The sequence below is a fragment of the Salpingoeca rosetta genome (genome assembly GCF_000188695.1).
Source record: "Salpingoeca rosetta unplaced genomic scaffold supercont1.17, whole genome shotgun sequence".
Lineage (NCBI taxonomy): Eukaryota > Choanoflagellata > Craspedida > Salpingoecidae > Salpingoeca > Salpingoeca rosetta.
Window position 1 is genome coordinate 214,120 of NW_004754917.1, and position 23,704 is coordinate 237,823.

Sequence of the window (23,704 nt, forward strand, 5' to 3'; positions counted from 1 at the left end):
CTCATATGCGCGATGGAGCTCCGCGTGGATGGATTGCAGCTGCGGTATGGTGTGCTCCGTGTACGTTTTGTCCAAGATGTCTTGCATGCACAGCCTGGCGTGCAACAACAGCAATGTGGGCACGTGAGCCACAGCTCAAGAAAGATGCTTTCACTTTCCCATGCATGCATGCGTGCGTGGCAACCACACTACACAAACATAACACAACACGGCCAACATGCGCACACACACACATACCTGAGGCTGTATCGCGCCTTTCTGCTGCGGACGATGAGCCACTTTGCACGCACCGTCTGCCCCGCAGCAAACGTAAAGTCGCCATCGTGCAAACCTGCACACGTCATGCACGCACACGCACACGCACACGTACAACATGCACAACATGCACACACATACACGCACACACGCCCGCACACAACGTGCACACACAAACATACACACACATGAGAGGCTCACTTCAGCAATACAAGCATCACAGGTGCACCACATGCACGTCAGCGTATGTTGTGTGTAAAATGTCCGTGTGTTTGTGTCCCATCTGACCGATGCGAAACTTGAGGAGAATGTGCTCCAGTGTCTTGAGGTGCTGTACTTGCAGCTGTTGCGTCAACACAGCAGCAGGGCAAAACGTGAGCGCAGGAGTACAGGGATTGAATGATGCCTGCAAGCAGACCTCCGCCTCTTCAAGCAGAGGAACTGCAACAGTATATGAATGGGATGAACACACACGTGCACGCGCGACACCACCGCACCTCCATGAGCTGCTTAAGCGCGTCAATGTGTTGCAGTAACAGCTGCCGTGTCGGCGCCTCTGCTGCCCCCATCTCCGCTTTCTCTTCTCGCAGCAACGCCGGTAGCTGCTTGCTCTTCGCCACAAGCAGCCCTTCCGCATCTGCCGAGAGCGAGTGTGTGTGTGTGTGTGTGTGTGTGGATGAACATGGTGCGTGCACGTGTTGTGTGAACACACATTGGATGTGTGTAACAAGCAAGAGCAAACAAGCAATGCATGTCTGATAGGGAGCACGTACACACATACACGCACACACACACACACATACACGCACACACACACACTTTCTCTCTGTGCAATAGCCTCACCTCGTTCAGATGTGGAGTGGTGCATACGGACAACACTGCTGGCGACCTTGGTCAAGTGAGACGACATGATGTCGCCCAAGGTTTGGCTCACAACCCGCCTCTGCAACACGTGCACCACAAACAAGAGAGGCCGTTAGTGCGAAAGACAGCGAGCAGCAGACATGACTCGCAGCAAGAGTGCATTCCGCTATGCATGCGCTCAAAGCCGTCCCCGCTCCCACGCACACACACACACACACACACACAAACACACACACACACACACACACACACACACACACACACACACACAAACACACAATGCGCACCGTTTCATCGTCGCATTCCAACGTGAGGTCTGCTGTGTCGAGGCCAAAGAGGCGGATGTTTGTGGTAGGATCAACTCGACTCATGTGTTGCGCACACGCGGCGTGAAACAGCCGGCCAGCTGTGTCGCACGTCTGCCCAACAGGTTACAGACAAAGAAAGGATCAGTTGTGGGGGTGAGAGGTGACCGCCAACTGGGCCGGCACACCAGCAACACGACAGCGAACACACACACACGCGCGCACACACACACACACACACACACACACACACACACACACACACACTAAAACAAACAAACGCACACACACACACACACACACACAGCATACTTTGTTGTGCCGCTGCGTTCGAGGACGGTCGATGGCTGAATCCTCGTTGACGATGTCGCGCACAAGGTCGCACATAATCTTCTTCTTGAGGTACTCCCGCTTCGCATCAGCAAGTGCTTCCTCTGCCTGTGGTCACGCAGAAGAAGAGGAGCAAGCGGTCGGTGGGAAGCGAGTGAGGGGCGAGCATGGTTTGGTGCTGCGGTGCAGTGTTTTGTGGGGAGCGTGCAGATACGCACACACACACACACACACACATACACACGCATGCACTGCTGACCTCGGAGAGTGCCTGAGCCACAGGCAAGGTGCATCCTGTCGCGTCCAACCTCTCCCTCACCCTGCCAACAAAGGCCTGGAACCGTTCCCACTGGCCATCACCACCACCGCTGCCAGTGGTCATCGTCCTTGTTGGTTGGTGTTTGTCGAAATTCAAAAGTGCAGCAGCAATCAGGCAGACAGGACTGACGATAGCAACGAATGACAACAGCACCATCAGCAGCATTGCTGTCAGCAGCCAGCAAGCGACGCAGGTTCATGGTGCTTGCGTGAGGACATGTCACGTGCCATGCCATGGCGCCGGGTGTGCCCGGAGGTGATTCGAACCAGAGTGGAAGAAGCCAAGAACACGCGCCTCTTGTTCGTCTCCCGCTCCGGCCCAACAGGCTTCGTGGTGCGCTGTGATGCATGTTGCAGATCATGGAGCGTGGTTGCGACAGCTGCGATGGTTGTGTGTGTGTGTGTGTGTGTGTGTGTGTGTGTGTGTGTGTGTGTGTGTGTGTGTGTGTGTGTGTGTGTGTGTGTGTGTGTGTGTGTGTGTGTGTGTGTGTGTGTGTGTGTGTGTATGTGTGTATGTGTGTATGTGTGTATGTGTGTATGTGTGTATGGTGTGTATGTGTGTGTGTGCGTGTGTGCGTGCGTGTGTGTCTGTGTCTGTGTGTGTGCGTGTGTGTGTGTGTGTGTGTATGTGTGTGTGTGTGTCTGTCTGTGTCTGTGTCTGTGTCTGTGTGTGTATGTGTGTGCTTGTGTGCAGAGCCGGCGCTGACTCTCTTCCCCTCCCTCTCCCCCCTCCCAATTGCACTCCACAACACACGCACATACACACGCGCACAGGTGAAGGATCCACAAGTGAATAAGAAGTACAAGGTGCTGCTTGGCGGCGTGAGCTCCTGCTCGTGCCCTCAGTACCGCAAGGAACACGAGCTGTGCGTTCACATCCTGTGGGTCCTGTTGCGCAAGCTGCGGGTTCCTGAGACGAACCCCATCGTCTGGCAGCAGTCGCTCATCGACCGAGAAGTACAGGAGCTGCTACGCGGGAGCGAGGCGCCGCCCCAGCAGCCATCGTCGTCAGAGACAGAAGCGCAAGGAAAGGGTGAAGATGGACAGGCCGGTGGCACCGTCGAACAGCGGCCCATCACAGAGGACGACGTGTGCCCCATCTGCCAATGCGAACTCCTCACACCGTAAGCACAACCACTCTGCTTGTTTTTTTCCCACCACGGCCTTGTGCTCGTGCTCCACGCATGGCTGCTCTTGAAGGTCCAGAGTTGCACACACGGCTCACCTCCAACTGACATGCATGTCACGCCAACGCACAGAGATGATGCAACACAAGCCATCGTGTACTGCCATCATGGTTGCGGTATGTCTGTCCATGCTGACTGCATGTACGAGTGGGCAAAACACGCAAAGTCCCAGGGCGAAACACAGGTGTGTGTGTGTTTGTGTGCGTGTTGTACATGTGTATGTATGTCAGTGTGAGTGTTGTATGTGTTTGTGTGTGTGTGTGTGTTTGAGTGTTGTATGTGTTTGTGTGTGTGTGTGTTTGAGTGTTGTATGTGTTTGTGTGTGTGTGTGTGTGTTTGTGTGTTTGTGTGTGTGTGTGCTTGTTTGTTTGTAGGACAGTGTGTGTGTGTTGCGTGTATGTGTATGTCTGTTGTATTGTGTGTGCGCGCGCTCTGATGCCTTTGGTTACCCAAACTTGGACGTCTTTTTCAAGCCCACGACATCACAGCCTCCACTCGCACTCCGCCACCCAACACTCACGTCCCCCTGCTCATCTATCTCCCTTTGCTCGTGCAGAATATTCGCTGCCCGCTGTGCCGTGTTTCATTTGGCGACTTTGCGCAGGTGCGGCAGCTGTGTCTGCAGCCCAAGACCAAACGAACAGCGCGAAAGGCACGTGATGACCAGCATCTTGGGCACACGTGCGGGCAGTGCAAAGCAGCGCCGATTGAGGGGGAGCTCTACACGTGTCGTGTGTGCGCCTCCTTTGATCTGTGCCAGGCGTGCTTTATCGCAGGTGCACACTCCCAACACAATTTCACCTGCAAGGCAACCACAAAGGCGCAGCCAAAGTTCGTCTGTGTGTGTGTGTGTGTGTGTGTGTTTCTGCCTGCCTGTGTGTCTTTCTGCCTGACTGCCTGCCTGTGTGTCTTTCTGTGCATTCATCCACAAGTTGAAGTAGTGTTTGTCGTGTCCCTGTCTCCCCCTATGCTCTCACCTCACTCACACGCCACGTGATCTCCTTCGCCCCCCCCCACCTCTTCACCACCACCACCACCACTGCCAGGGTTGTTGATCGGGCTGCGCTGCCCCGCGCCCTGATTGAGCAGCTGCAGCAGCGTGACCTCTCTGACGCCGACTACGACATGCTACTCTTGCTTGACCGCCCAGCTGCCGTGTCTCTCGCAGACACCCGCGCCCTCGACCAAGCATACCCTGCCTTTGTGGTCAACGCACGCCACCCGCTGGCACGCGCGTCCCCGCCAACGACATGCGACGTGTGCAGTCAGCACGTGCTCCAGGGCGCAACCGTACGCAAGCTTGGCTGCGGACATGTCTTTCACAAGGCGTGCATTGACCCGTACTTGACACAACAGCGCAACTGCTGCCCCATTGATGGGCTGAGCGTTGGCGCCGAGGCTGTCGACACCATAGCCAGTGGTGGTGGTGGTGGTGGTGGTGATGGTGGCGCGATCACATCAACACGTCAGCCGCGGCCGCCGCCAGCACCACCGCAACCGAGTGCTCAACAGCAAGAGCAGCAAGAGCAGCAGCAGCAGCAACGGGTACGACAACGGCAACACGGCAGGCGCGTGCAGGGTGGTGTTGGCTCGGGGACAGCCGAAGAGGCCATAGCACGTCCGCACGACGATGAACAGCAGCAGCAGCGGCGGCAGCAGCAGCGGGGGCGGAGACGACGGGGAAGGCTGGCGGGAGATGGTGGTCGTGGTACGATGCACCTACAAGAGCAGCAACAGCAGGGACCGCCAGCGCTGGTGCTGGAGGGTGAGGGCGCTGCAGTGCGCCACGCGGCGAGCGAGGACGCGCACAGTGATGCAGGTGGTCGTGTCAGCGGTAGTGGCAGCGCGCGTGCCAGTCAGGACGCTGTGGACAGAAGAACAAGAAGGAGAAGTGGGAGGACCAGCACACACACCACCGAACCGCGCCAGCTGCCTGAGTTACAGCCTGCGCCTCCGCTGGAACTGCATGGGTCACTTCAAGTCAGTTCGACGGCACCAGTGGCGTCAGCACGCACAGACACCAGCAGTAGCAGTAGCAGCAGCAGTAGCAGCAACAATGCTGCTGCTCGAAGGAATAATTCGCATCAGCCAGCGCAACGAGGAGGGGCAGCCAGGTCCCAACACCCACGACCACCACGACCACCACGACCACCCCGACCACCCCGAAGGCCCCGTCCTCAAGACGAGGAAGAAGTAGACAAAAGGGAGGATATGCAACAGCAGCGGGAGGCGCTGGCACAGCTGCAGCTCCGTGGTGCGGCGACAGCAGCAGTGATGGGACCACGTGCCAGCAGCGAAGCGGGGCTGATCCAACAACAGATGATGTCGACGAGACGTGACGGCGGCACCAGTACAGGGAGCATATCAGTTTCACCGGCAACACCAGCGGCGACAGTATTAAGCACGCTTGCGCCATCATCGTCTTCACTGCAACGTCGACAAGCATCACAAGAGGGGGGTGAGCGCCAACAAAGGCACGCGTCGCAGCCGCATGCGGGCCATGTTGGTGCTGCGCGTGTACCTGGCATGGTTGTACCTGGCATGGGAAGCGCGAGCTTTGCTGTAAACAGCAACGCAGCACGACGCCAGCCGAGAGGGCGATTGCACCGCCGCAGCACACGCGAGCAGCGCCAGCGCATGCATGACCAGATCTTGCGTGCGTCGTCCGCATCCCTCGCGCTCAGGTGAGGCGGACATGTGTATGTGTGCTGTGTATGCAAATGCTGTGTGTGCTGTGTATGAAATGCTGTGTGTGTGTTGTGTATGCAAATGCTGTGTGTGTGCTGTGTATGCAAATGCTGTGTATGTGTGCGCATGCTGTGTACACGTTTGCATGTCTTCGTGTTTGCTGACACACACACATATACACACAACATGCTTACCATTGCCATCAGTGGTGCCGGCGTGCACGGCGGTACGAGCAGCAGCCGCTCTGGCTCTGGCTCTGGCCATCATCACCGCCAGCAGCAGCAACGGCGCCATGGATCTGCACCTGTGTCACGCCCGTCAGCCCGACCACCGCCATCACTGCCGCCACTGCAACGCCACCCGGACCTCACCATCGCAGCAACAACAACAGCATCCACAATGACATCGTCAACAGCGTCCATACTGACACCGATATCAACAGCAAGACCATCAGCATCGTCAGCAGCACCACCGTCATCAACGACGCAGCACTCACAACGCACGGGTGGGCGACGCTTGCGACCCATTCAAAGAAGCTCACTCAGGCCGAACGCAGATACAAGTCGTCGTGCTGGCGTTAGCAACACCTTGGACATGCAGCCCACAACGCACCGTGTTTCTGCCAGCCGCGCAACTGATGACAACGCGCCATCGTGACCCTGTTTGCTTTGCTCCATACTTTCAACCCTCTGATTTATCTATGTGCCCTTGCCAGTTTCGTTGTTTTGTGGTTACATTTGCGTCAAATATTCCGATTCGCTTCCGTGTGCATGTTCCCCACTTCGCTTGTCCATCAACAATGATCGATAATGTGACTCTGAGCCTGAAGCTGTTTGTTTATTGCTTCTCGCGTCAGCAGGCTGCTGCACTTTTAGGACACTGTGTCTGTCTGTCTGTCAGTTGAAGAGAAATCAATCATCAATCAATTACCACAGAAACCGAAGAAGGACAACGAACACTGGCTTCTTTGCATGGCTGCGCTGACCACATCAGGGCACAAACGCGTCATCGTCATCATCATCGTCTTCCAGCACAAGCTCGCGGGTGTCGAGGTTGTTGGACCATCCTTGCTGCACACTGCTGCCACTGCTGCTGCTCGTGCTCCTCGTGTTGATGCTGCTGCCGGCTTTGCTTGCCTCCTTGCTCACCTCTTCACCTTCCTCCTCCTCCTCCTCCTCCTCCTCCTCCTCCTCTTCTCCTTCCCCTTGCTCCTCCTCTGCTTCCTCGTCTCCTTCGTCTGCGTCTTCCTCATCATTGTCGTCACCGCTGGCAGCTTCGGTGAGCACGGCCGAAGCCACCTCCTTGTCCACGTCGCCAGCGCCGCCGTCTTTGGAGCTCGTGTGGAACGCGCACGTGAGCAAGCCCCCTGCTGCGTCGTCCACGGCCCTGAGCGCCTCGTCGTCAAAGCGCGCGTGGTCAAACGGCGCCAGCTGCCGATTCCACGTCAGCAGCGTGTCGAGGGAGAGCGAGGCAGACTTCTGGCGCCCGCTGCCACTGCCATCCTCGCCAGCAAACTTCTTGAGCAGGTCGTTGGTGTCCGACTTGGTGTCCTCACGCAGGGAGAAGATGTCCTTGAGCTCCTCCATGGAGAAACCAGCAACCTGCTTCGTGCCCGCCGTCTTCTTGCTGCCCTGCTTGTCCACGACAGAGCCGCTCAGGCCTTGCTTGTGCACCTGCCGCTGGTAAATCTTCTCCTCAATCGTGCCTGTGGTCAGGAAGCGGTACACGTACACGTGTCGCTTCTGCCCATCGCGCCACACGCGTGCCATGGCTTGCACTAAACGGTAACAGGTTGTGTGTGTATGTATGTATGTATGTATGTATGTATGTATGTATGTATGTATGTATGTATGTATGTATGTATGTATGTATGTATGTATGTATGTATGTATGTATGTATGTATGTATGTATGTATGTATGTATGTATGTATGTATGTATGTATGTATGTATGTATGTATGTATGTATGTATGTATGTATGTATGTATGTATGTATGTGTATGTGTGAGCGTGTGCATGTGTGTGAGGCATAGTCAAGACGAAGCAAAAACAACACACGCTCATGTACACACACACACACACATGCGCACACGCATGCGAGATAAAACAAACGGCCCAATGACACAGTCTCTCTGTCCCGGTCCCACAACCGACTCACGATCGTTGGCTGGGTTCCAGTCCGTGTCGTAGAGGATGAGGCGGGAGGCGCCGACAATGTTGAGGCCGACGCCACCGGCCTTGCTGCTCATGAGAAACACAAAGTCGTCGCGCACGCGGCTGTTGAAGCGGTTCACAAGCTCAAGGCGCTTGTGCGTGGGCGTGTTGCCCTGCAGGCGCAGAAACGGGTAAGCGCACTGCTCGCACAGGGCCTGCACGCGGCTAAGCACCTTGGTGGAGTTGGAGACGATGAGCACGCGCTCGTTGGCCGGGTGCGCACGCCAGTGCTGCAACATGTGCGAGAGCAGCTGCATCTTTCCGCACAGCGACACGTCCTCCACGTCGTCCAGCGTGGACAGCGCAGGCCGCCCAAGCTCCTCCACCATCAAATCCCGCACGAAATCGTCCTCGTTATCATCATCGTCGTCGTCATCATTGCCATCACCACCACCACCACCACCACCACCACTGCCGCTGCTGCTGCTGCTGCTGCTGCTCTTCGTCGTCGCTGTCGCCTTCTTCTTTGGCCTGGGTGTGCGGGAGCGACCGCTGCCCGCGTCGGGCTGGCCTTTGCGGCAGAGGATGGTTGGGGAGTTGCACAGGGTCTTGAGGGCGGTGATGATGACGAGGTGGCTGCCGGCAGAGAGGCGGCCTTGCAAGCACGACTTGACGGCTGTGGAGCGCAGCAGGGCGCGGTACAGCTGCAGCTGCGTCTGCGACGGGCGGCAGAACAGCACGTAGTCCGACTTGGGCGGGAGGTAGCTGAGGTTGATTTCCTTGGTGCGGCGCAGGCAGAACGAGGAGATCATGCGCGTCAGCTCCGTGGCGCGCGCGTCGCCGAGTTTGCGCTCTGCCGGCGTCGCCGTGGGCTGCCGAGACTCCAGGATGGGCCGCTCATACACCCGGCGGAACGTCTGCCGTTGATGTGGGAGGAGGGACGGCGGTGGGGGAGAGAGAGAGGAGATGAAGTGTGGGTGTGGTGGGTGGGTGTCAGACAGTATTTGTGGATAAGACACTGCATGTGTGTGTGCATGTGTGGGTGTGTTTGTGTGTGTGTGTGTGTGTGTGTGTGTGTGTGTGTGGGTGTGTGTGTGTGTGTGTGTGTGCGTGGGTGGGTGTTGTGGGGGAAACAGCGAGAGGACGGAAGGTGGATGGAGTGGCAGCAAGAGGATTAACACAAGAGCCAAGGTGTCCACAACACACAACGCAACCACCGCACCGCTTGCGTGCCGAGGATGCCTGGGTTACAAAAGTCGACAATGGCGAAAAACTCCTGCAGGTCGTTCTGGATGGGTGTGCCGGTGAGGGCAATGCGGCGGCGGGCGCGCAGGCCCATCATGGCCATGGTGGTCTTGGCGCTCGTGTTCTTGAGCCGGTGCGCCTCGTCGCACACAACAATGTCGAGGTTGAGCTTGCTGACGTCGGCAATGTTGCGCAGCAGCATCTCGTAGGACAGCAGCAGCACGGAGAACACGCTGGCCGCGGCAAACTCGCGCACGGGCTTGTCGGCCTTGACCACAAACACCTTGATGCGCTCGCGCCCGAGCCACTTGCGAAACTCCTGTTCCCAGTTGCGCACCAGGCTGCCCGGGCACACGACCATGACGCGGCGGGCCAGGGGCTTGCCGTCGTGGTTCTGCTTGAGCGCAGTCCAGATGAGCGTGATGCACTGCAGCGTCTTGCCAAGACCCATCTCGTCGCCCAGGATGCAGCCCTGGCCCTCCACGTGGGGCTTGCCGACAACAGAGTGCCAGAGAAACTCCACGCCCACGCGCTGGTGCGGGCGGAGGTGCACGCCGAGGTGCGGGTCAACCACAACGGGGACCACCTGGTGCTTGGCGCCGGCGGGGTGGTTGATGACCAGGGCGCCTGGCGCGTTGGGGTCGAAGCGCGGGGTGATGGGCTTCTTCGTGGGCGACGTGCGGCCACCGCCAGAGGCACTGCCGTTCCCAGCGGCCCCACCGCCGGCAGTGACGCGCTTGAAGGCCTTTGGTTTTGGCAGGGCGCGCCTGGCTGGGGGCTTGGGCGTGTTGCTGGTGGCCCCACCTCCGCCGCCAAGGAAGCACTTGCCCGTTGCGTATGCCTCCTCGCTGATGGTGCCCATAATCTCAATCTCCTTGCCGCCAAAGTACAGCGTTTCGCCTTCCTTCAAGCTGGCCAGGTCCTTGGCCTTCATCGTCGTGCTCTTGGACACGTCCTTGCCCTCCGTGTCCTTCAAGATGGCCGTCGTGTGTCGCACCTTTTAGGTGTGGGTGCGTGTATGTGAAGTTGAAACGGGAGGGGGTGTAAGAACCTTGATTGGGAGACAATACGCGCACGTCACGCCCACACACACAGACACGTGCACAGACACACACACGCAAACACACACACGCAAACACACGCACACGCACACACACGCAAACACACGTGCACACACACACACACGCAAACACACGTGCACAGACACACACACGTCCACACACGCAAACACAGGCACACGTACACACACACACACGTGCACAGACACACACGCAATGGTCAACACGAACCAGCAAGATGGCGTCGCCCTCCCAGGTCTTGTGCTTCTTGCGGCTGAACTTGCACCAGACGACGGAAAAGTAGCGCCAGGGCATGTCCTTGGAATCTTGCTCCTGCTTCTTGCGCACAACATCCATGTTCTGCGTGGGCATGGAAAACTTGGCGCGCTTTCGTGCCTGCCCATTCACAGCGCCCAGCGGGCTCTTCTTCGGCAGACCAGCCCCACGTGCAGCAGGCGTCGTCGACGTGCCCACAGAACCAGCACCAGGCGTGGCGCTTGCGGTGCTTGCGGTGGCCTTGGACTCCTTTGCAGGCGTTGTTGCTGTAGATGCTGGCGCGGAAGACGAAGTGGTTGCAGCACGAGTTGAAGCAGCCGCAGTGACTGGTTTCGCGGTGCCGGTGCCGTGCGCGGTGCGTGGAGGCAGGAAGGCTGCGCGCATCATGGCGCCTTTGGCCTTGCCTGGCGCCTTGAAGCGCTGGCTCGGTGCCGCCGATCGCCGCATCCTCACGCTGGGTCTTCGTCAAGTGGAAGAAGAGGTGGAAAGGCAATGTGGGTATCTTCGATCTATCTATCTTTGGTGCAACCAAGCAGTGCAAGCAAGGCAGACAGGTGTTTGCGGCAGGCAGTGTGGAGTGGTGGTGGTTCAAACACGTCCCAACAACAAACCCGTTTGAACAAGCCCGCGGTTCGCGGTCAAATGTGCGACACCACAAAACGCAGTGAGACAGTTGCGGCGGATCGGACGGTGGGTGGACGATGATGACGCTGGGTGTGTTTGTGCTTGTGCTTGTGCTTGGAGTGGTAGTGGCGTGGTGCGTGGGGAGGGTGGTGGATGTGCTGTTGGGGATCCGTGCGCGGCAAGCGGAGCTTGGTCAAGGAGAGATTACAAACACAAGCAAGCAAGCACGCAGCCGCACTGCTCTGCCAACACAGTGCTCGACACTCATCGTGCTCGGATCAGGTCGGGGTGTGTGTGTGTGTGTGTGTGTGTGTGTGTGTGTGTGTGTGTGTGTGTGTGTGTGTGTGTGTGTGTGTGTGTGTGTGTGTGTGAGTGTGTGTGTGTGAGTGTGTGAGTGTGTGAGTGTGTGTGTGTGTGTGTGAGTGTGTGTGTGTGGGTACACTTGTGTTTGGTTGCACTTGTGTTTGGTTGCACTTGTATGTGTGAGTGCACCAGTTTATGTTTTTTGTTCATGTCGGTACTGACGTGGACCCTCGCGCACCCTTCTCTTTCAGGTGGACATACCATGGAGATGCTGAAGCTGCTGCGGGCAGCGAGTGAGGACAGCAAACCAAACAAACGGTTGTACCCCAGGCACTACGTTGTCGCTCAAACAGATGCACATAGCAGAGAAAAGGCAGTCAACTTTGAACAGCAACAGAGCACAGTTTCCAAGGTGCGTGCACGTGTGTGTGTGTGTGTGTGTGTGTGTGTGTGTGTGTGTGTGTGTGTGTGTAGTGTAGTGTGGTGTCTCTCTCCCCTTCCCCGCTTCCGTTCTCTTCACAGAAGATTTTCGCTGAACTCACCCAGACTCGCTTTCACTCACACTTACACTCTCACACTCGCATGCACGCGCGCAACATTATGCGGTGCCATTGAGGCAGGGGGTACATTTTCATGCGATATCGCGCAGCCGCGAAGTGGGGCAGTCGTACATGACATCTGTGGTGTCAACCCTACGCGCCCTGATTGACAGCTTTCCGTTGCTGCTTCGTACACAACCACAACTGGTGAGATGTGCACGCATCAGCGTGTGTGTGTGTGTGTGTGTGTGTGTGTGTGTGTGTGTGTGTCTGTGCGTGTGACTGTGTCTGTGCCTGTGCGTGTGACTGTGCACGTTTGCTATGCCAGTTTGTCTGCCTCTCTGTCTATGTGCGCTGTTGCAGAGGCCATTACGTTTTCAGCTACAATCCGCTTCGGTCCCTCACCCTAACTCCTCCCCCCCTCCCAATTCAAACTGAACATCAGATCCTCGTCAACGGGCCTGGGTCGTGTGTGCCCGTGTGCATCGCCGCTTTTGTTTTGAAGGTGCGTGTGGTCAAGGGTTGGTCGTGGTGACGGGGGCGCTGCCTGATCGTGACCATGTTGTCCACTCGGTCCTCGCCTCGGCGTATGTCGGTCACACGCGTTGTTGCCGCTGCCATGGTTAAGGTGCTTGGGCTGAACGATGCAACCATCGTCTATGTGGAGAGCATATGCCGTGTCACCACGCTATCCCTCTCCGCAAAGCTGCTGCAGTGGTTTGTCGGTGCGTCAAACCTGCAAATTGACCTGTGTCGTGAGTGAGAGAAAGGCAGAGATTGAATGGAAGCAAGAACAGAACAGTGGCGTGTTGCTCTATGCGTGCGTATGTGTGTGTCTGCGTGTGTGTGTGTGTGTGTCTGCGTGTCTGCGTGTGTGTGTGTGTGTGTGTGTGTGTGTGTCTGCGTGTCTGCGTGCGTGTGTGTGTGTGTCTGTGTGTCTGTGCAGATGTTGAAGGTCGTAGTTGTTGTGTCGTTGATTGCTTTCCGCCAGTGACACTGGACTCGTTTGCTTTGTGTGTCACGCTGCATTTCACACACACACACACACACGCACACGCACACACATGCACGCACGCACGCGCACACAGACACGTGTGTCGTGAGATGGCCCGAACTGGGAAACGGCCGATGTGTTGCCATTCCACCATCATCATTGTCGTCGCCAACATCAACAGCGGCAGCGGCGGCGTTGTAGAAACCCACTTGCCCAGCTCGATTGCACACATCATATCTGGCAACTGTCCATGTGAGTGTGTGTATGGAAGGGTGCGGGTTGCTTGTTGCGTGCGCTCCCATTTCGCATTTCACACACGTTGTGGGTTGGCATGACGTTACTTGCGAAATACACACATACACACATGACCTGTCTCGCTGATTTGATTTCTGGTTTGCTGGTGGTGCTGACAAGACGCTTGCAGCATCATGGACACGCCCGAAACAAGACACGCTCACAAAGGAAAAGGAGAATGAATCAACATGCTGTCGAATAAGAAGCAACCAATCACACACACACACACACACACACAGAGAGGGAAACCGTGACAGTCACGCACAAACACACACACGCATACAACGCAAACGCACGCAACAAGACCAGACAAGACAAGACACGCGTAACCAGGCACTCAGGGGGGAAGTGGCTTCATGGAAGCTTCTGCGGTGGGTGGCGAGGCAGGAAGGAGAAGGAGAGGTCATACAACAACAATGATGGCGACATGGCGACCATCAACCATGAACAACCACACACAGCAGTGACAAGGGACCGCCCCAAACAGCACGTGGCCTGTGTCACCGATTGCGCTTGTGTAAATACAGGAGCGGGCTAGCAAAACAGCACCCAAGGGTACAAGCATCGTTGCAGTGACAAGCGCGGCTGCTGGTGGAGAGTCGAGGCGAGGCAACCATGAGAAGAGAGGAAAGGAGGGAAGTGGGGTGGAGAATAAAGTGTTGTGATGACAGGGGAGAATAAAGTGTTGTGATGACAGGGGAGAATGAAGTGGCATGTGGGACAAAAGGATTGATGATACGTCCCCCCCTTATGCAAGGAGCGCGGCGGCGGCGACGGCAAGCAGGGCAACGGCCGCGCTGGCGGTGGTGGTGGTGGCAGAGGAGGTGGTGCCGCTGGCAGAGAGGGTGGCCAGGTCCTCGGTGGTGGCGGCAGACATGAGCACGGTGTTGACGCCCACGGCGCGGCAGTGAGCCGCAACGCTGCACACAACGCCAGAGATGTCCTCGTTGCTGGGCACAAATGGCTCAAGCAACAGCGGATTCTCCTGCACGTGTGGACAGGCAGTGGAAATGATGACGTGGTGAGACGTTGGGGAGATGAGGTGAGATGAAGATATGAATGGAAGGAGGGCAACGAAATGAAGCGAAAATGAGATGAGGAGATGAGGTGGCAGAGTGACAGAAGCAAACATCGTACGCACGCACGCACACATACAAACACAAACACATACACACAACACAAACACACACACACACAACACAAACACAAACACACACAACACAAACACAAACACATACACACAACACAAACACAAACACACACACAACACAAACACAAACACACACACAACACAAACACAAACACACAACACAAACACAAACAACACACACAAACCAAACGCGAACGAACAAACACAAAACACAAACACACATACACACACACCTCGCCGGCCATGAGGATAGTGCCAAGGCAGTTGCCGTGCTTGACCAGGGTCTGGCAGTGGCTCTCGCCGTAGTCGGTGTTGTTGAGACGGAAGAACTTGAGGTTGTCAAGGGCAAGGCCGCAGTACTTGTTGTTGACGGAGCTGCGCGCGCACATCACGCTGAGCCGGTCCTGCAGGGAGGCAAAGGCGATAATCTGGTCCAGGATGTCGTCCTGCCCCACAAACTGCTGCGCGTCCTCATCGCTCAGCATGCAGTTGGCCTGCGTGAGGATGTTGATCGAGTCGAAGATGGTGGCAACGCAAGTGCTCTGGCACACTTCCTTGAGGTAGTCCTGCGTGGTCATGTCCTCGTACGTGGGCAGGGCCGCGTTGTAGGTGGCAGCGCACGTGGCAAACTCCGTGCTCATGCTGCTGTTGACAGCGTTGACGCAGCCCGCGCCCAGGAGCTCCGCCAGGCGGGTGCGGAACTCGTCTGCCGTTGGCGGCGTGTACACCGTGGTTGTGGTTGTGGTGGTCGTGGTGGTCGTGGTTGTCGTCGTCGTGGTCGTCGTCGTGGTTGTCGTGCACACGGCTTCGTCGCCGCCGGCCGTCACGCAGGTGCAGAACGTGTCACCGTTGATGCTGGAGAACTCGTACTCGGAGACGCCAAACTGGGCCTGGCACGTCGCAAGGCACTCCTCGGACGTCTCAATGACAGAGTCGCTGCAGTCCGCAGCCACAGCCGCAACAAGCGCGGCCAGGCACAGGCACACCGCCGAAATCGCCTTCATCCTTGGCTTGACTTGGGGGGTTGGTTCGTTTCCTTGGCTGAGAGAGGACGTAGGAGGGACGATGTGGGGAAGACGTATGGGTGTATATGCGTCGTGAGGGTGAGTGTGAGGGAGTGACTGCGACTGTGAGTGCAACTGTGAGTGCGACTGTGGGTGCGTTGAGATGTGTGTGTGTGTGTGTATCTGGCGACGTCTGCGTTTATGTGTGTGTGTGTGTGTGTGTGTGTGTGTGTGAATGTGTAGGTTTGTTGTTGAGAATGCGAGTTGTTGTTGTTGCGAAGGAGGGTGGCTACTGAAAGATCGACAGCCGGCAAAAAGACGACTCGAGTGCAACACAGGCACGCAAGCACGCGTGCGTGTGTGCGAAAAGTTTGTTCGCCTCGGTGCTTTGCCTGACCCAACGACGTCAACCCAACGACGATCCAACACAACAACCAAAGCTGACCGGACGAACAGCAACTGGCAACTGCCGCAGCAACATGTCTCCATCATCCAACCACTGCCCAACCAAACCACCCACAAAGCACGCACACCCCACACCGAGTGGCATCGCACATCTGTCTGCGTCATCGTCTCACCTTCGGTGCTTCGATCTTGCGCTTCGCTGACAACTTGATCGATAAAAATTGGTGGATATTGCACATAAAAGCTGTACTCATGACGTCAGGGTAGGACAAGTCAGGGACATGGCAAACACACACACCTGCTCTCTCTGTTGTCAGGCAACCAGGCAAGCAGCAGCAGGAGCAGAAAAAGCAAGCGCACTTCACACCCACACTGCAGTGCACACACCCACACTGTACGACACACGCACACCCACACACACACACACACATCACGCATCCACACAGACACACACACATCCCCCCCCCCCACAACTGCACGGCACACTCCCTCCACTGCACATGCCCGCGCATGAGCTCATCAACATGCAGACTGCTCGTATTTGACGTCAAGGGAGCCATCAATCTGGCGCTTGAGCCCAAACGGCTTTGGTCCAACCAGGTCATCAGAGACATCAACCACCTCCGCGCTAGCCGTGCCGAAGAAGGCGACTTTGTCATGGAACGACAGGCCGTGCGGGTTGCGGCGCTGATTGAACCGCAGCTCGCTCACCTTCTGCTCCGCCCTCGCCCGTAGCTTCTCCAGGTTCGCCCGCTCCTCGTCCGCCAGCCGCAGCAGCCGCTGAATCGTCTCGTCGTGCATCCACCGCTCGTCCCGCTCAGCCTGCGCAGCGTGGAACTTGCCCTGCTTCAACCGGTACGTCGGCGACTGCTCCGTCTTGGTCTGCAGCACCCGCCGCCGCTCCTCCACTTGCAGCCGCACAGACTCCAAGCGCGCAGCAGCGGAGTTGATGTCGTCCTGCAGCTGCTGCACCACCCGCGCATCCTCATCTTCAAGCACACGCGTCAGGTGTGCCAACTCCTCAGCATCGCCGCCATCGCCACCCACGCCATCGTTGACACTGCTACCGATGCCGCCTGTGACATCCAGATCTTCTCGGTCCCACACCGTGTGCCGGCGCGTATCATCCGCAGCAGCAACACCAGCGGCTGTGCGATCCCCGGCTGAGTTTCCCTTTCGCCTCCTCAGCGACACCATGCCGGGCGTCACAACTCCCATTGGCGACACAACGCCACCTCGCTCAGCATGTGCCACCTGTCCTTGTCCATTATCCTCGTGCCCCTCGTCCTCCTCCACCACCACGGACACACCGGCACGGCCACCTTGGACACCAGCTGCGTCCACCTTCCAGTCATCATTCTTCTTCTCACCACCTGCTGCTGGCATGCTGCTGGCGTCAGCGGACAAAGGCTCCCGCGCGGCGCGGAGCTTGTCAGCACCACCTCGAGACAACGGTGTTGCGGCCTGACCAGGTGGTTGCGGCTGCTGGCGGCGGCGACGGCGGGCGCTGGTGGTCGCTGTCAGGCCACTGCTGGCTTCCTGGCGCACACGCCCTGCAGGCGTCGCTGGGGACAGCTGCTTGCGCGCTGTGGACAATGTTGTTGACGAAGGCGATGGCGATGATGGTGGCTGGGTGTTACCACGCGCACCGCCCTTTCCATCACCTCTTCCGACCTCGTCACCGCCACTGCTCCCCTGCTGCTGCTGCTGCTGCTGCTGCTGCTGCTGCTGCTGCTGCTGCTGGCGCAGGAGTGCATCCATGTGTGTGACGGGGGACGGCGTGCCCGGCGGCGGTACGGTCAAGGACGCCTCCGATGACGACATGCCGCGGGTGGTGCTGCCGGGGCGAGAGGAGCGCGCGCTGCGGCGCCGTGACACATACTTGCCGGCCTCGTTCTTCTCCAGAAACACTTGCAGGTCGTCGTCCCACACGCGCGTCTTGGGGCCCTCCTGCCGTGCGAGCAGCATGCGTCGCAACTCCTCAATCTGCGCCGATTGCCCGTCCAGCATCTCCTTCAGCTGCCCCTTGGACACAAACACCTGCGTCGCCGCTTCCAGCTCCCTCCACACCTCGGTCTCCCTTCGGTCCTGCTTGTCTGCCAGCTCCTTCACCGCCCGCTCCAGGTTTGCAAACTGCTTTGCTGCATCGCCACCCAGCCCGGCCTCCTTGCTGTCGGCGGCCGCCGTCGTGTTAGCCAGAATGGTGCGCAGCGTGTCCTCCATACCTGCCTGCTTCTGCTCTTGCTTCGTAAACTGCGCGTGCGTGTGTGTGTGTGTGTGTGTGTGTGTGTGTGTGTGTGTGTGTGTGTGTGTGTGTGTGTGTGTGTGTGTGTGTGTGTGTGTATGTGTGTGTGTGTTTGTTTGTTTGTGTGTGTGTGGGGGGTGAGCTTATGAGTTCGCAAGAATTATGTGCGTGTATGTGGAGGGAGGGAACAGGGAGAGCACGAAACATGGAGGTTGCAACGACGCCAGTGCGTTGTGGTGCATCACTCCTGATGTCATACCCATTGCGTCATGTGCTTCATGGTATCTTGCCACTCTTCTTCCTCAATGCGGCGCTGACGAATCAGCTCCTGTAAACATGCGAAAACACACATTGTTGCACGAAGGGCGTACGTGTTCGTGTGAGTTTGTCGGATGCCCATGCACAATTACGTACACACGCACAAACACACACACACACACACACAAACACACATACACACGCACACGCAAACACACACATACACACGCACACGCAAACACACACACATACACACGCACACGCAAACACACGCAAACACACACACACACACACACACACACACACAAACACGTTCCTGTCCCCACCTCAACGGCCGTCTCGACTTGGCGTTGGCGGGAAGCAATGTCGGCAAGGGCACCACTGGAGGCCAGCTCCGATGGCAAGGGCGTTGTTGCACCACCACCAACGCCAGCGCCATTGCTCTGCTGCCGGAGCGCAGCCGCCTTCACCACGTCCACTTGCAGCTGATGCAGGTCGTGCATGAGCTGGAACTTGAGGTCCGAGATGCGCCGCTCCGTTCGCTGTTCCAACTGCAGACGGCGGAGCTGCTCCTGAAGAGCAATGTCCCGTCCACGACGACCGTCCCGGCCATGGCGCGACGACGAGATGGACGGCATCCGGCTTCGCTTATGCTGCTTCTGGAGCTTGCGCAGGTGCTTGGAGAGCTCCTGCATGGTTGTCTTGACGCGCTTCATGTCACGCTGCACGGCAGGGTCGTCGCCATACTGCGCCGCCTCGCCCTGAAGCTTGAGCATCTGCCCACGCAAGTCTTGCAGCTGTTGCCTGAGCTCATCCATTGCAGCATCCACGTTGCTGCTGGCTGCAGAGGTGTTTAGCATGGAGTCGTCCAGCGACGTGGCAGACGTCAGGCGGCTGTCGGCCGTGCTTGCGTACGACCGCATTGATGCGGTGCGCGGTATGCGGCCCTTCTTCCACCATGCTGCTGGCATGCGCGGCATTACCGTGTGCTGGTGATAGCCGGGCCCGAAGCGAGGGTCGTCCAGCTGCGTCGTCCAAGTGTTGTGGTTGATGAAATACGTGCCAACTGCCGGGTCGTACGCCATCTCCCACCCAAGAGGGAGCTCGCCGTCACTGCACTCCTCAAACCTCTCTGGTCGACGCCACATATCGCGTGGATCCACCCAGGATGTCGTTTGTGTGTTGTGGTCCACAAAGTACCGCTGGCCCGTGCGCTTGTCCATGCGCACTTCCCAGTTGGCGGGCAAATCCACCACATCCCCCTGGCGTTGTTGCTTCCGTTGCTTCCGCTGCGAAGCATGACGACCTCCGCCAGCAGCGCGCTTCCAGCCATCCACCCCAGCGCTCACAGGCGTCGCGGCACTGTCCCGTCGCGCGAGCATGCTTTCACCGTTGAACGTGCGATTGTGGTGATGGACGTGCGGGTGGGGTTGTGATTGCGGTGGTGTGTTGTGCTTGCGGCGGTGGTGTGTTGTGGTTTCGTGTCGTTGGTGGTGGACAGAGAACTTGCAATGTGCACGCGAAAAACCGCGGGAACGCAGAGTGAAGGGGTGTACAACCAGGGTTAGTTGTGTGTGTGTGTGAGGTGTGAGGTGTCCTTGTGCTTCTTGTGTGGTGTGACCTATGAGTTGTTTAATGCAGAGCAGCTGTGCTTGTGACAAGAGCTTGGCTTGAAGCGGAAGGGTCGAAGGATACCTTGGAGAGCTGAAGCAACAAGGCAGAGAAAGAAATACTGCGCAAGGAATAAGATCATGCTGGGATTGCACAGGGTCACTAGTGGATGGAGACACTGACACACACACAAAGGCGCCAATGCGCATGACACACAGGCTTCTGTCGAGACACAGGCTACAAGACACAGCGCGAACAAAAGGCAAGCCAATGTGCACACAGAACGAGGAAGAAAAACGACAGCGGGTCTCGTGTATGCATGTAACTGTGTGTGCTTGCCGCTTATGTGAGGTCAAGCTACGCAACCGCATAGACATCAACAAATCGACGCACATGACACAAGCACACAACACACACACACATACGTACACAGCACACGCACAAAGACACACAGCACACACAGGCACACATACACACACACATACACAGAGATCACCACTGACGGGCCGTCTTGAGGTGTTGGACAAACTGCCGGAGCTTGTCGTTGGCCAAGGTTTGCTTAAGGTGGGCACGATGCAGAGCTACAGCGTACTTGGTGTCGCGTGGGTTGGCGCCAAAGCACTCACGCAAGCTGCGTTCATACTCTTCCTCGTACACAGCACGGGACAGCGTGCGCTGCAGGGGCGAGCGCACGAGCTCGGGCACAAAGGCCGGAGTCAAGTGCTTCTCGCGCAGAAACACAACGTCGTCCGTGTTGGTGTTGGCGCCGTCCAGCCAGAGCGTGAAGCACGCGCGCGGTTTGCTTGCCTTGAGCACGCGATGCAGGATCCTGTCCGATCGGAAGATGACCGTGCGGTTCTCCAGCGGCGGGATCACCTGCGGCTTCCCCAGGAACGGCGCCAACATCAGTTCGCCGCCATCCCCTTGCTGCCAGTTTGCGTTCAGGTACACGAGCACGGTCAGGAGCCGCTTGTTCGGGGGCGCGGGGTTGTCGTAGTGATATGGGAAACAGCCGCCCGTGCCATCGTTGTATTGCAGCTTCAATGTGAAGGTGCTAAACTGCTGGTTCTTCTGCAGCTGCTCTTGCTGTTCTCCACTCGAACGCGCATCATCATCCGTGGCTGCCGTTGGGTCTCTTGCATTCTTGTTGTCTGGGTCCTTACTCTGCTCTCCCTCGGCCGATTCCGTGTGCTTGGTGACCTTGTTGGCTGTGCCGCGCTCCTGTGTTGTTGAGCTGTGCGTGGCGTTCGTGGACGTCGCAGGCACCTCGGTGGCTGCTGTGCACGGTGCAGCCGGCGGTCGTGCGTCGGGCTCCAGGGCGACGTCGAACCTTGTCGCGAGACAGCTCTGCAGCTCAGCCACGGTGTGGAACAGCTGGTCAAAGCCCGGGCACGCCTGCCGCCGCTGATCATGGTGCATGTCTGCTTCAAAGATGCCGGGCTTTGTGAGCCTAATGGGACCAGAGCCCGTGGCGAATTGGACCTGATTCGGCTCCATGCAATCCGCCGCATGCAGGGCCTCAATCTCGTTCCTCAGCTGCGCCACTTGCGCGGCCGGCCAGGCATCGTCAACCACCGCAAACCCTCGCTCCTCAACCTCCGCCAACACGCCGCCACCACCACATGGCGTGTGGTCTTCGGCCGCAGCGGCTTTCGTCAGCGCTTCCACGAGCCCACTCCACATTGTGCTGTCGCTTAGCAAAATTAACGCCCGCTTTGCTTCTTGTTGTGCTTTTTTGCTTTGCTTTTTTGCTTGCAAGCAAGCAACTGTGACGATTTGATGACATGAAAGTCGCGGTGCTGAGCGGGTTCCTTGGAGCGGGGAAGACGACGCTCCTGCGTCATCTCCTCAGCCAGAAGAGCACCATGAAGGACGCGCGCATGTAAGTCCAAGTGCTCTCACACAGCAGCACGTATGATGAGACATGGAGACATGTGCCTGCTGCAAAGTCTTGCTGTGCGCGGTTTGGTGTATCTGTGGTCTCGTTCCTGTCTGTGTACAGGTGTACTCTCCGTGATTTTCTGCTGTTGCAGGTGCGGTTGTCTGGTTGTGCAGCCCTGCTACACTTGTGCTTGGCTGCTTTCCCATCACAAGATCACACAACCACAGCTCAACTCACCCTCCTCTTCCTTCACCCCTTGCACACTTGCACACGCCAGGGCGGTGATTGTGAATGACATGGCAAGCATGAACGTGGATGCGGAGCTTGTGAAGAATGGCGTCGTGACGGAGCTGAAGGAGGATCAGCCAGAGTTGGTGCAGCTGCAGAACGGCTGCATCTGCTGCACCTTGCGTGTGGACCTGCTGCGTGCACTGGCCAAGCTGGCGCGCTCGAAGCACTACGACTACTGCATCATTGAAAGCACCGGCATCTCCGAGCCCATCCAGGTAACCCATAGCGGAGCTTGTGTGCATGTGTGCGCGTGCGTGTAAGTGTGCATGCGTGTGTATGTGTACTGTGTGCGTGCTGTCGCTGCTGTCGCTGCTGTATTTGGTGTGAAAGCTGCTGCGTTGCTTAGTGGCTGTGGGTTGTCACCTTGTTGCCTGCTTGTGTGCCCGCTCTTCACTCATGCGCAACCTTACACACACACACACACACGCGGGCACTGCAGGTGGCGGAAACGTTCATGTTGATGGCCAGCGCTGCAAGCGATGATCCGGAGGCAAAGGAGATGGTGCAGGAGGCAGGGCTTGAGGAGCTCACGGATCTCATCTTGGCGGAGAAGCCAGAGGACAGGCTGGCACACATTGCGCAGCTGGACGCGTGCGTCACTGTCATTGACGCCTTCAACTTCCTCCAGACCTTTGAAGATGACAGGTCTGTGTGTGCGTGTGGTGTGTGTGTGTGTGTGCGTGTGTGTGGTGTGTGTGTGTGCACATGCGTGGTGCGTGTGTGTGTGTGCGTGTACATGCAACGTTTGTTTCATATGCTTCAGATGCAAGAGACATATCCAAGCATCCAACTGTCCACGTGTCGCTGCACAATCAATGCTGCCTTCCATCAGCTCACCACCACGCACTGCTGATGCAATTGCTGTGGTCCCACTGACACTGCACGCACATACATACAGGGTTGTGGGCGACGTTGAGGAGGGCGAAGGGTTTGAGGACGATATGCGCACGCTGACAGACCTGATGGTGGATCAAGTTGAGTTTGCAGACATCATCCTGCTGAACAAGACGGACCTTGTGGATGGGGCGACGCTGAAGCGCATCAGGGGTGTCATCACGCAGCTCAATCCCGGCGCAAAGCTTGTCACCACGCAGCACTCGCGCGTTGACCCGTCCCTCGTCCTCAACACGGGCCGATTTGACTTTGCACAGGCCATGACCCACGCAGGTTGTCTTGTGTGTGATCAGTGTGATATGTGGGTGTGTATGTATGGCTTGTGTGTGTGTGTATGGCTTGTGTTTGTGTGTGTTTGCTTGTTATGTATGTGTTTGTGCTTGTTTGTGTGTGTGTGTGTGTGTGTGTGTGTGTGTGTGTGGCAAATGTTTTGTGGGATGCGTGCTTGTGCATATCAGACTCACCACCGCCACCACAACACCACCGCTACTTCTACCGTCATGTCATTATCATGGCACCACCCACCAACC

The 23,704-nt window shown here is 57.5% G+C and overlaps 8 protein-coding genes across 8 annotated transcripts in view; 3 read left to right on the forward strand and 5 right to left on the reverse strand.

The window, feature by feature from the left end:
- The window catches only part of PTSG_06742 (uncharacterized protein), a 2,566-nt gene extending 375 nt beyond the window's left edge, over positions 1 to 2,191 (reverse strand). Inside the window, exons 1-8 of the mRNA XM_004992082.1 lie at positions 2,014 to 2,191; positions 1,737 to 1,862; positions 1,407 to 1,538; positions 1,099 to 1,198; positions 753 to 892; positions 544 to 598; positions 238 to 331; positions 1 to 94 (exon numbers count right to left, since the gene is read on the reverse strand). The exon at positions 1 to 94 is cut by the window's left edge and continues 42 nt beyond it. Coding sequence (XP_004992139.1) covers positions 1 to 94; positions 238 to 331; positions 544 to 598; positions 753 to 892; positions 1,099 to 1,198; positions 1,407 to 1,538; positions 1,737 to 1,862; positions 2,014 to 2,136 — 864 coding nt within the window. The 5' untranslated portion in view covers positions 2,137 to 2,191. The remainder of the gene's footprint in view (positions 95 to 237; positions 332 to 543; positions 599 to 752; positions 893 to 1,098; positions 1,199 to 1,406; positions 1,539 to 1,736; positions 1,863 to 2,013) is intronic.
- A 98-nt stretch (positions 2,192 to 2,289) lies between these two features.
- PTSG_06743 (uncharacterized protein) lies at positions 2,290 to 6,604 on the forward strand (the record flags this gene model as incomplete). The annotated part of the gene is made up of 6 exons (XM_004992083.1): positions 2,290 to 2,406; positions 2,847 to 3,196; positions 3,332 to 3,443; positions 3,816 to 4,102; positions 4,306 to 5,943; positions 6,154 to 6,604. The coding sequence occupies 6 exons, from the start codon at positions 2,290 to 2,292 to the stop codon at positions 6,602 to 6,604; spliced, it is 2,955 nt and encodes a 984-aa protein (XP_004992140.1).
- A 165-nt stretch (positions 6,605 to 6,769) lies between these two features.
- PTSG_06744 (Rad54b protein) lies at positions 6,770 to 11,311 on the reverse strand. Its single transcript, XM_004992084.1, has 5 exons — positions 11,292 to 11,311; positions 10,636 to 11,140; positions 9,324 to 10,343; positions 8,106 to 9,018; positions 6,770 to 7,724 (listed from the first exon to the last, which is right to left on the reverse strand). Exons 2-5 carry the CDS (start codon positions 11,125 to 11,127, stop codon positions 6,937 to 6,939), a joined length of 3,213 nt encoding a protein of 1,070 aa, XP_004992141.1. The 5' UTR covers positions 11,128 to 11,140; positions 11,292 to 11,311; the 3' UTR covers positions 6,770 to 6,936.
- A 23-nt stretch (positions 11,312 to 11,334) lies between these two features.
- On the forward strand, positions 11,335 to 13,730 carry PTSG_06745 (uncharacterized protein). The gene is made up of 7 exons (XM_004992085.1): positions 11,335 to 11,586; positions 11,859 to 12,019; positions 12,228 to 12,353; positions 12,592 to 12,651; positions 12,775 to 12,871; positions 13,235 to 13,392; positions 13,565 to 13,730. The coding sequence occupies exons 1-6, from the start codon at positions 11,382 to 11,384 to the stop codon at positions 13,339 to 13,341; spliced, it is 756 nt and encodes a 251-aa protein (XP_004992142.1). The 5' UTR covers positions 11,335 to 11,381; the 3' UTR covers positions 13,342 to 13,392; positions 13,565 to 13,730.
- Positions 13,513 to 16,206, reverse strand: PTSG_06746 (uncharacterized protein). The gene is made up of 3 exons (XM_004992086.1): positions 16,167 to 16,206; positions 14,818 to 15,625; positions 13,513 to 14,419 (listed from the first exon to the last, which is right to left on the reverse strand). Exons 2-3 carry the CDS (start codon positions 15,586 to 15,588, stop codon positions 14,183 to 14,185), a joined length of 1,008 nt encoding a protein of 335 aa, XP_004992143.1. The 5' UTR covers positions 15,589 to 15,625; positions 16,167 to 16,206; the 3' UTR covers positions 13,513 to 14,182.
- Position 16,207: 1 nt separating this feature from the next.
- Positions 16,208 to 19,990, reverse strand: PTSG_06747 (uncharacterized protein). The gene is made up of 3 exons (XM_004992087.1): positions 18,823 to 19,990; positions 18,498 to 18,566; positions 16,208 to 18,246 (listed from the first exon to the last, which is right to left on the reverse strand). The coding sequence occupies exons 1-3, from the start codon at positions 19,876 to 19,878 to the stop codon at positions 16,513 to 16,515; spliced, it is 2,859 nt and encodes a 952-aa protein (XP_004992144.1). The 5' UTR covers positions 19,879 to 19,990; the 3' UTR covers positions 16,208 to 16,512.
- Positions 19,991 to 20,112: 122 nt separating this feature from the next.
- PTSG_06748 (EGL-Nine protein) lies at positions 20,113 to 21,801 on the reverse strand. The gene has a single exon (XM_004992088.1). It carries the CDS (start codon positions 21,788 to 21,790, stop codon positions 20,600 to 20,602), a length of 1,191 nt encoding a protein of 396 aa, XP_004992145.1. The 5' UTR covers positions 21,791 to 21,801; the 3' UTR covers positions 20,113 to 20,599.
- A 59-nt stretch (positions 21,802 to 21,860) lies between these two features.
- The window catches only part of PTSG_06749 (uncharacterized protein), a gene marked incomplete at its 3' end in the record, with an annotated part of 3,335 nt that continues 1,491 nt past the window's right edge, over positions 21,861 to 23,704 (forward strand). The window contains exons 1-4 of the mRNA XM_004992089.1: positions 21,861 to 21,989; positions 22,267 to 22,495; positions 22,720 to 22,925; positions 23,179 to 23,447. Of these exons, the coding sequence (XP_004992146.1) occupies positions 21,892 to 21,989; positions 22,267 to 22,495; positions 22,720 to 22,925; positions 23,179 to 23,447 (802 nt within the window). The 5' untranslated portion in view covers positions 21,861 to 21,891. The remainder of the gene's footprint in view (positions 21,990 to 22,266; positions 22,496 to 22,719; positions 22,926 to 23,178; positions 23,448 to 23,704) is intronic.

Coding starts and splice junctions, on each gene's coding strand:
- PTSG_06744 (XM_004992084.1), bottom strand. CDS start 11,127: ATGCGGCGATCGGCGGCACCGAGCCAGCGCTTCAAGGCGCCAGGCAAG. Junction 10,344..10,635: donor AGGGCGACGCCATCTTGCTG/GTTCGTGTTGAC, acceptor CACACCTAAAAG/GTGCGACACACGACGGCCAT. Junction 7,725..8,105: donor CTGGAACCCAGCCAACGATC/GTGAGTCGGTTG, acceptor GTTACCGTTTAG/TGCAAGCCATGGCACGCGTG.
- PTSG_06745 (XM_004992085.1), top strand. CDS start 11,382: ATGATGACGCTGGGTGTGTTTGTGCTTGTGCTTGTGCTTGGAGTGGTA. Junction 11,587..11,858: donor ACTCATCGTGCTCGGATCAG/GTCGGGGTGTGT, acceptor CTTCTCTTTCAG/GTGGACATACCATGGAGATG. Junction 12,354..12,591: donor TTCGTACACAACCACAACTG/GTGAGATGTGCA, acceptor ACTGAACATCAG/ATCCTCGTCAACGGGCCTGG.
- PTSG_06746 (XM_004992086.1), bottom strand. CDS start 15,588: ATGAAGGCGATTTCGGCGGTGTGCCTGTGCCTGGCCGCGCTTGTTGCG. Junction 14,420..14,817: donor CTATCCTCATGGCCGGCGAG/GTGTGTGTGTAT, acceptor CCACACGTGCAG/GAGAATCCGCTGTTGCTTGA.
- PTSG_06747 (XM_004992087.1), bottom strand. CDS start 19,878: ATGCTCGCGCGACGGGACAGTGCCGCGACGCCTGTGAGCGCTGGGGTG. Junction 18,567..18,822: donor AAGTCGAGACGGCCGTTGAG/GTGGGGACAGGA, acceptor GCATGTTTACAG/GAGCTGATTCGTCAGCGCCG. Junction 18,247..18,497: donor TGAAGCACATGACGCAATGG/GTATGACATCAG, acceptor ACGCACGCGCAG/TTTACGAAGCAAGAGCAGAA.
- PTSG_06748 (XM_004992088.1), bottom strand. CDS start 21,790: ATGTGGAGTGGGCTCGTGGAAGCGCTGACGAAAGCCGCTGCGGCCGAA.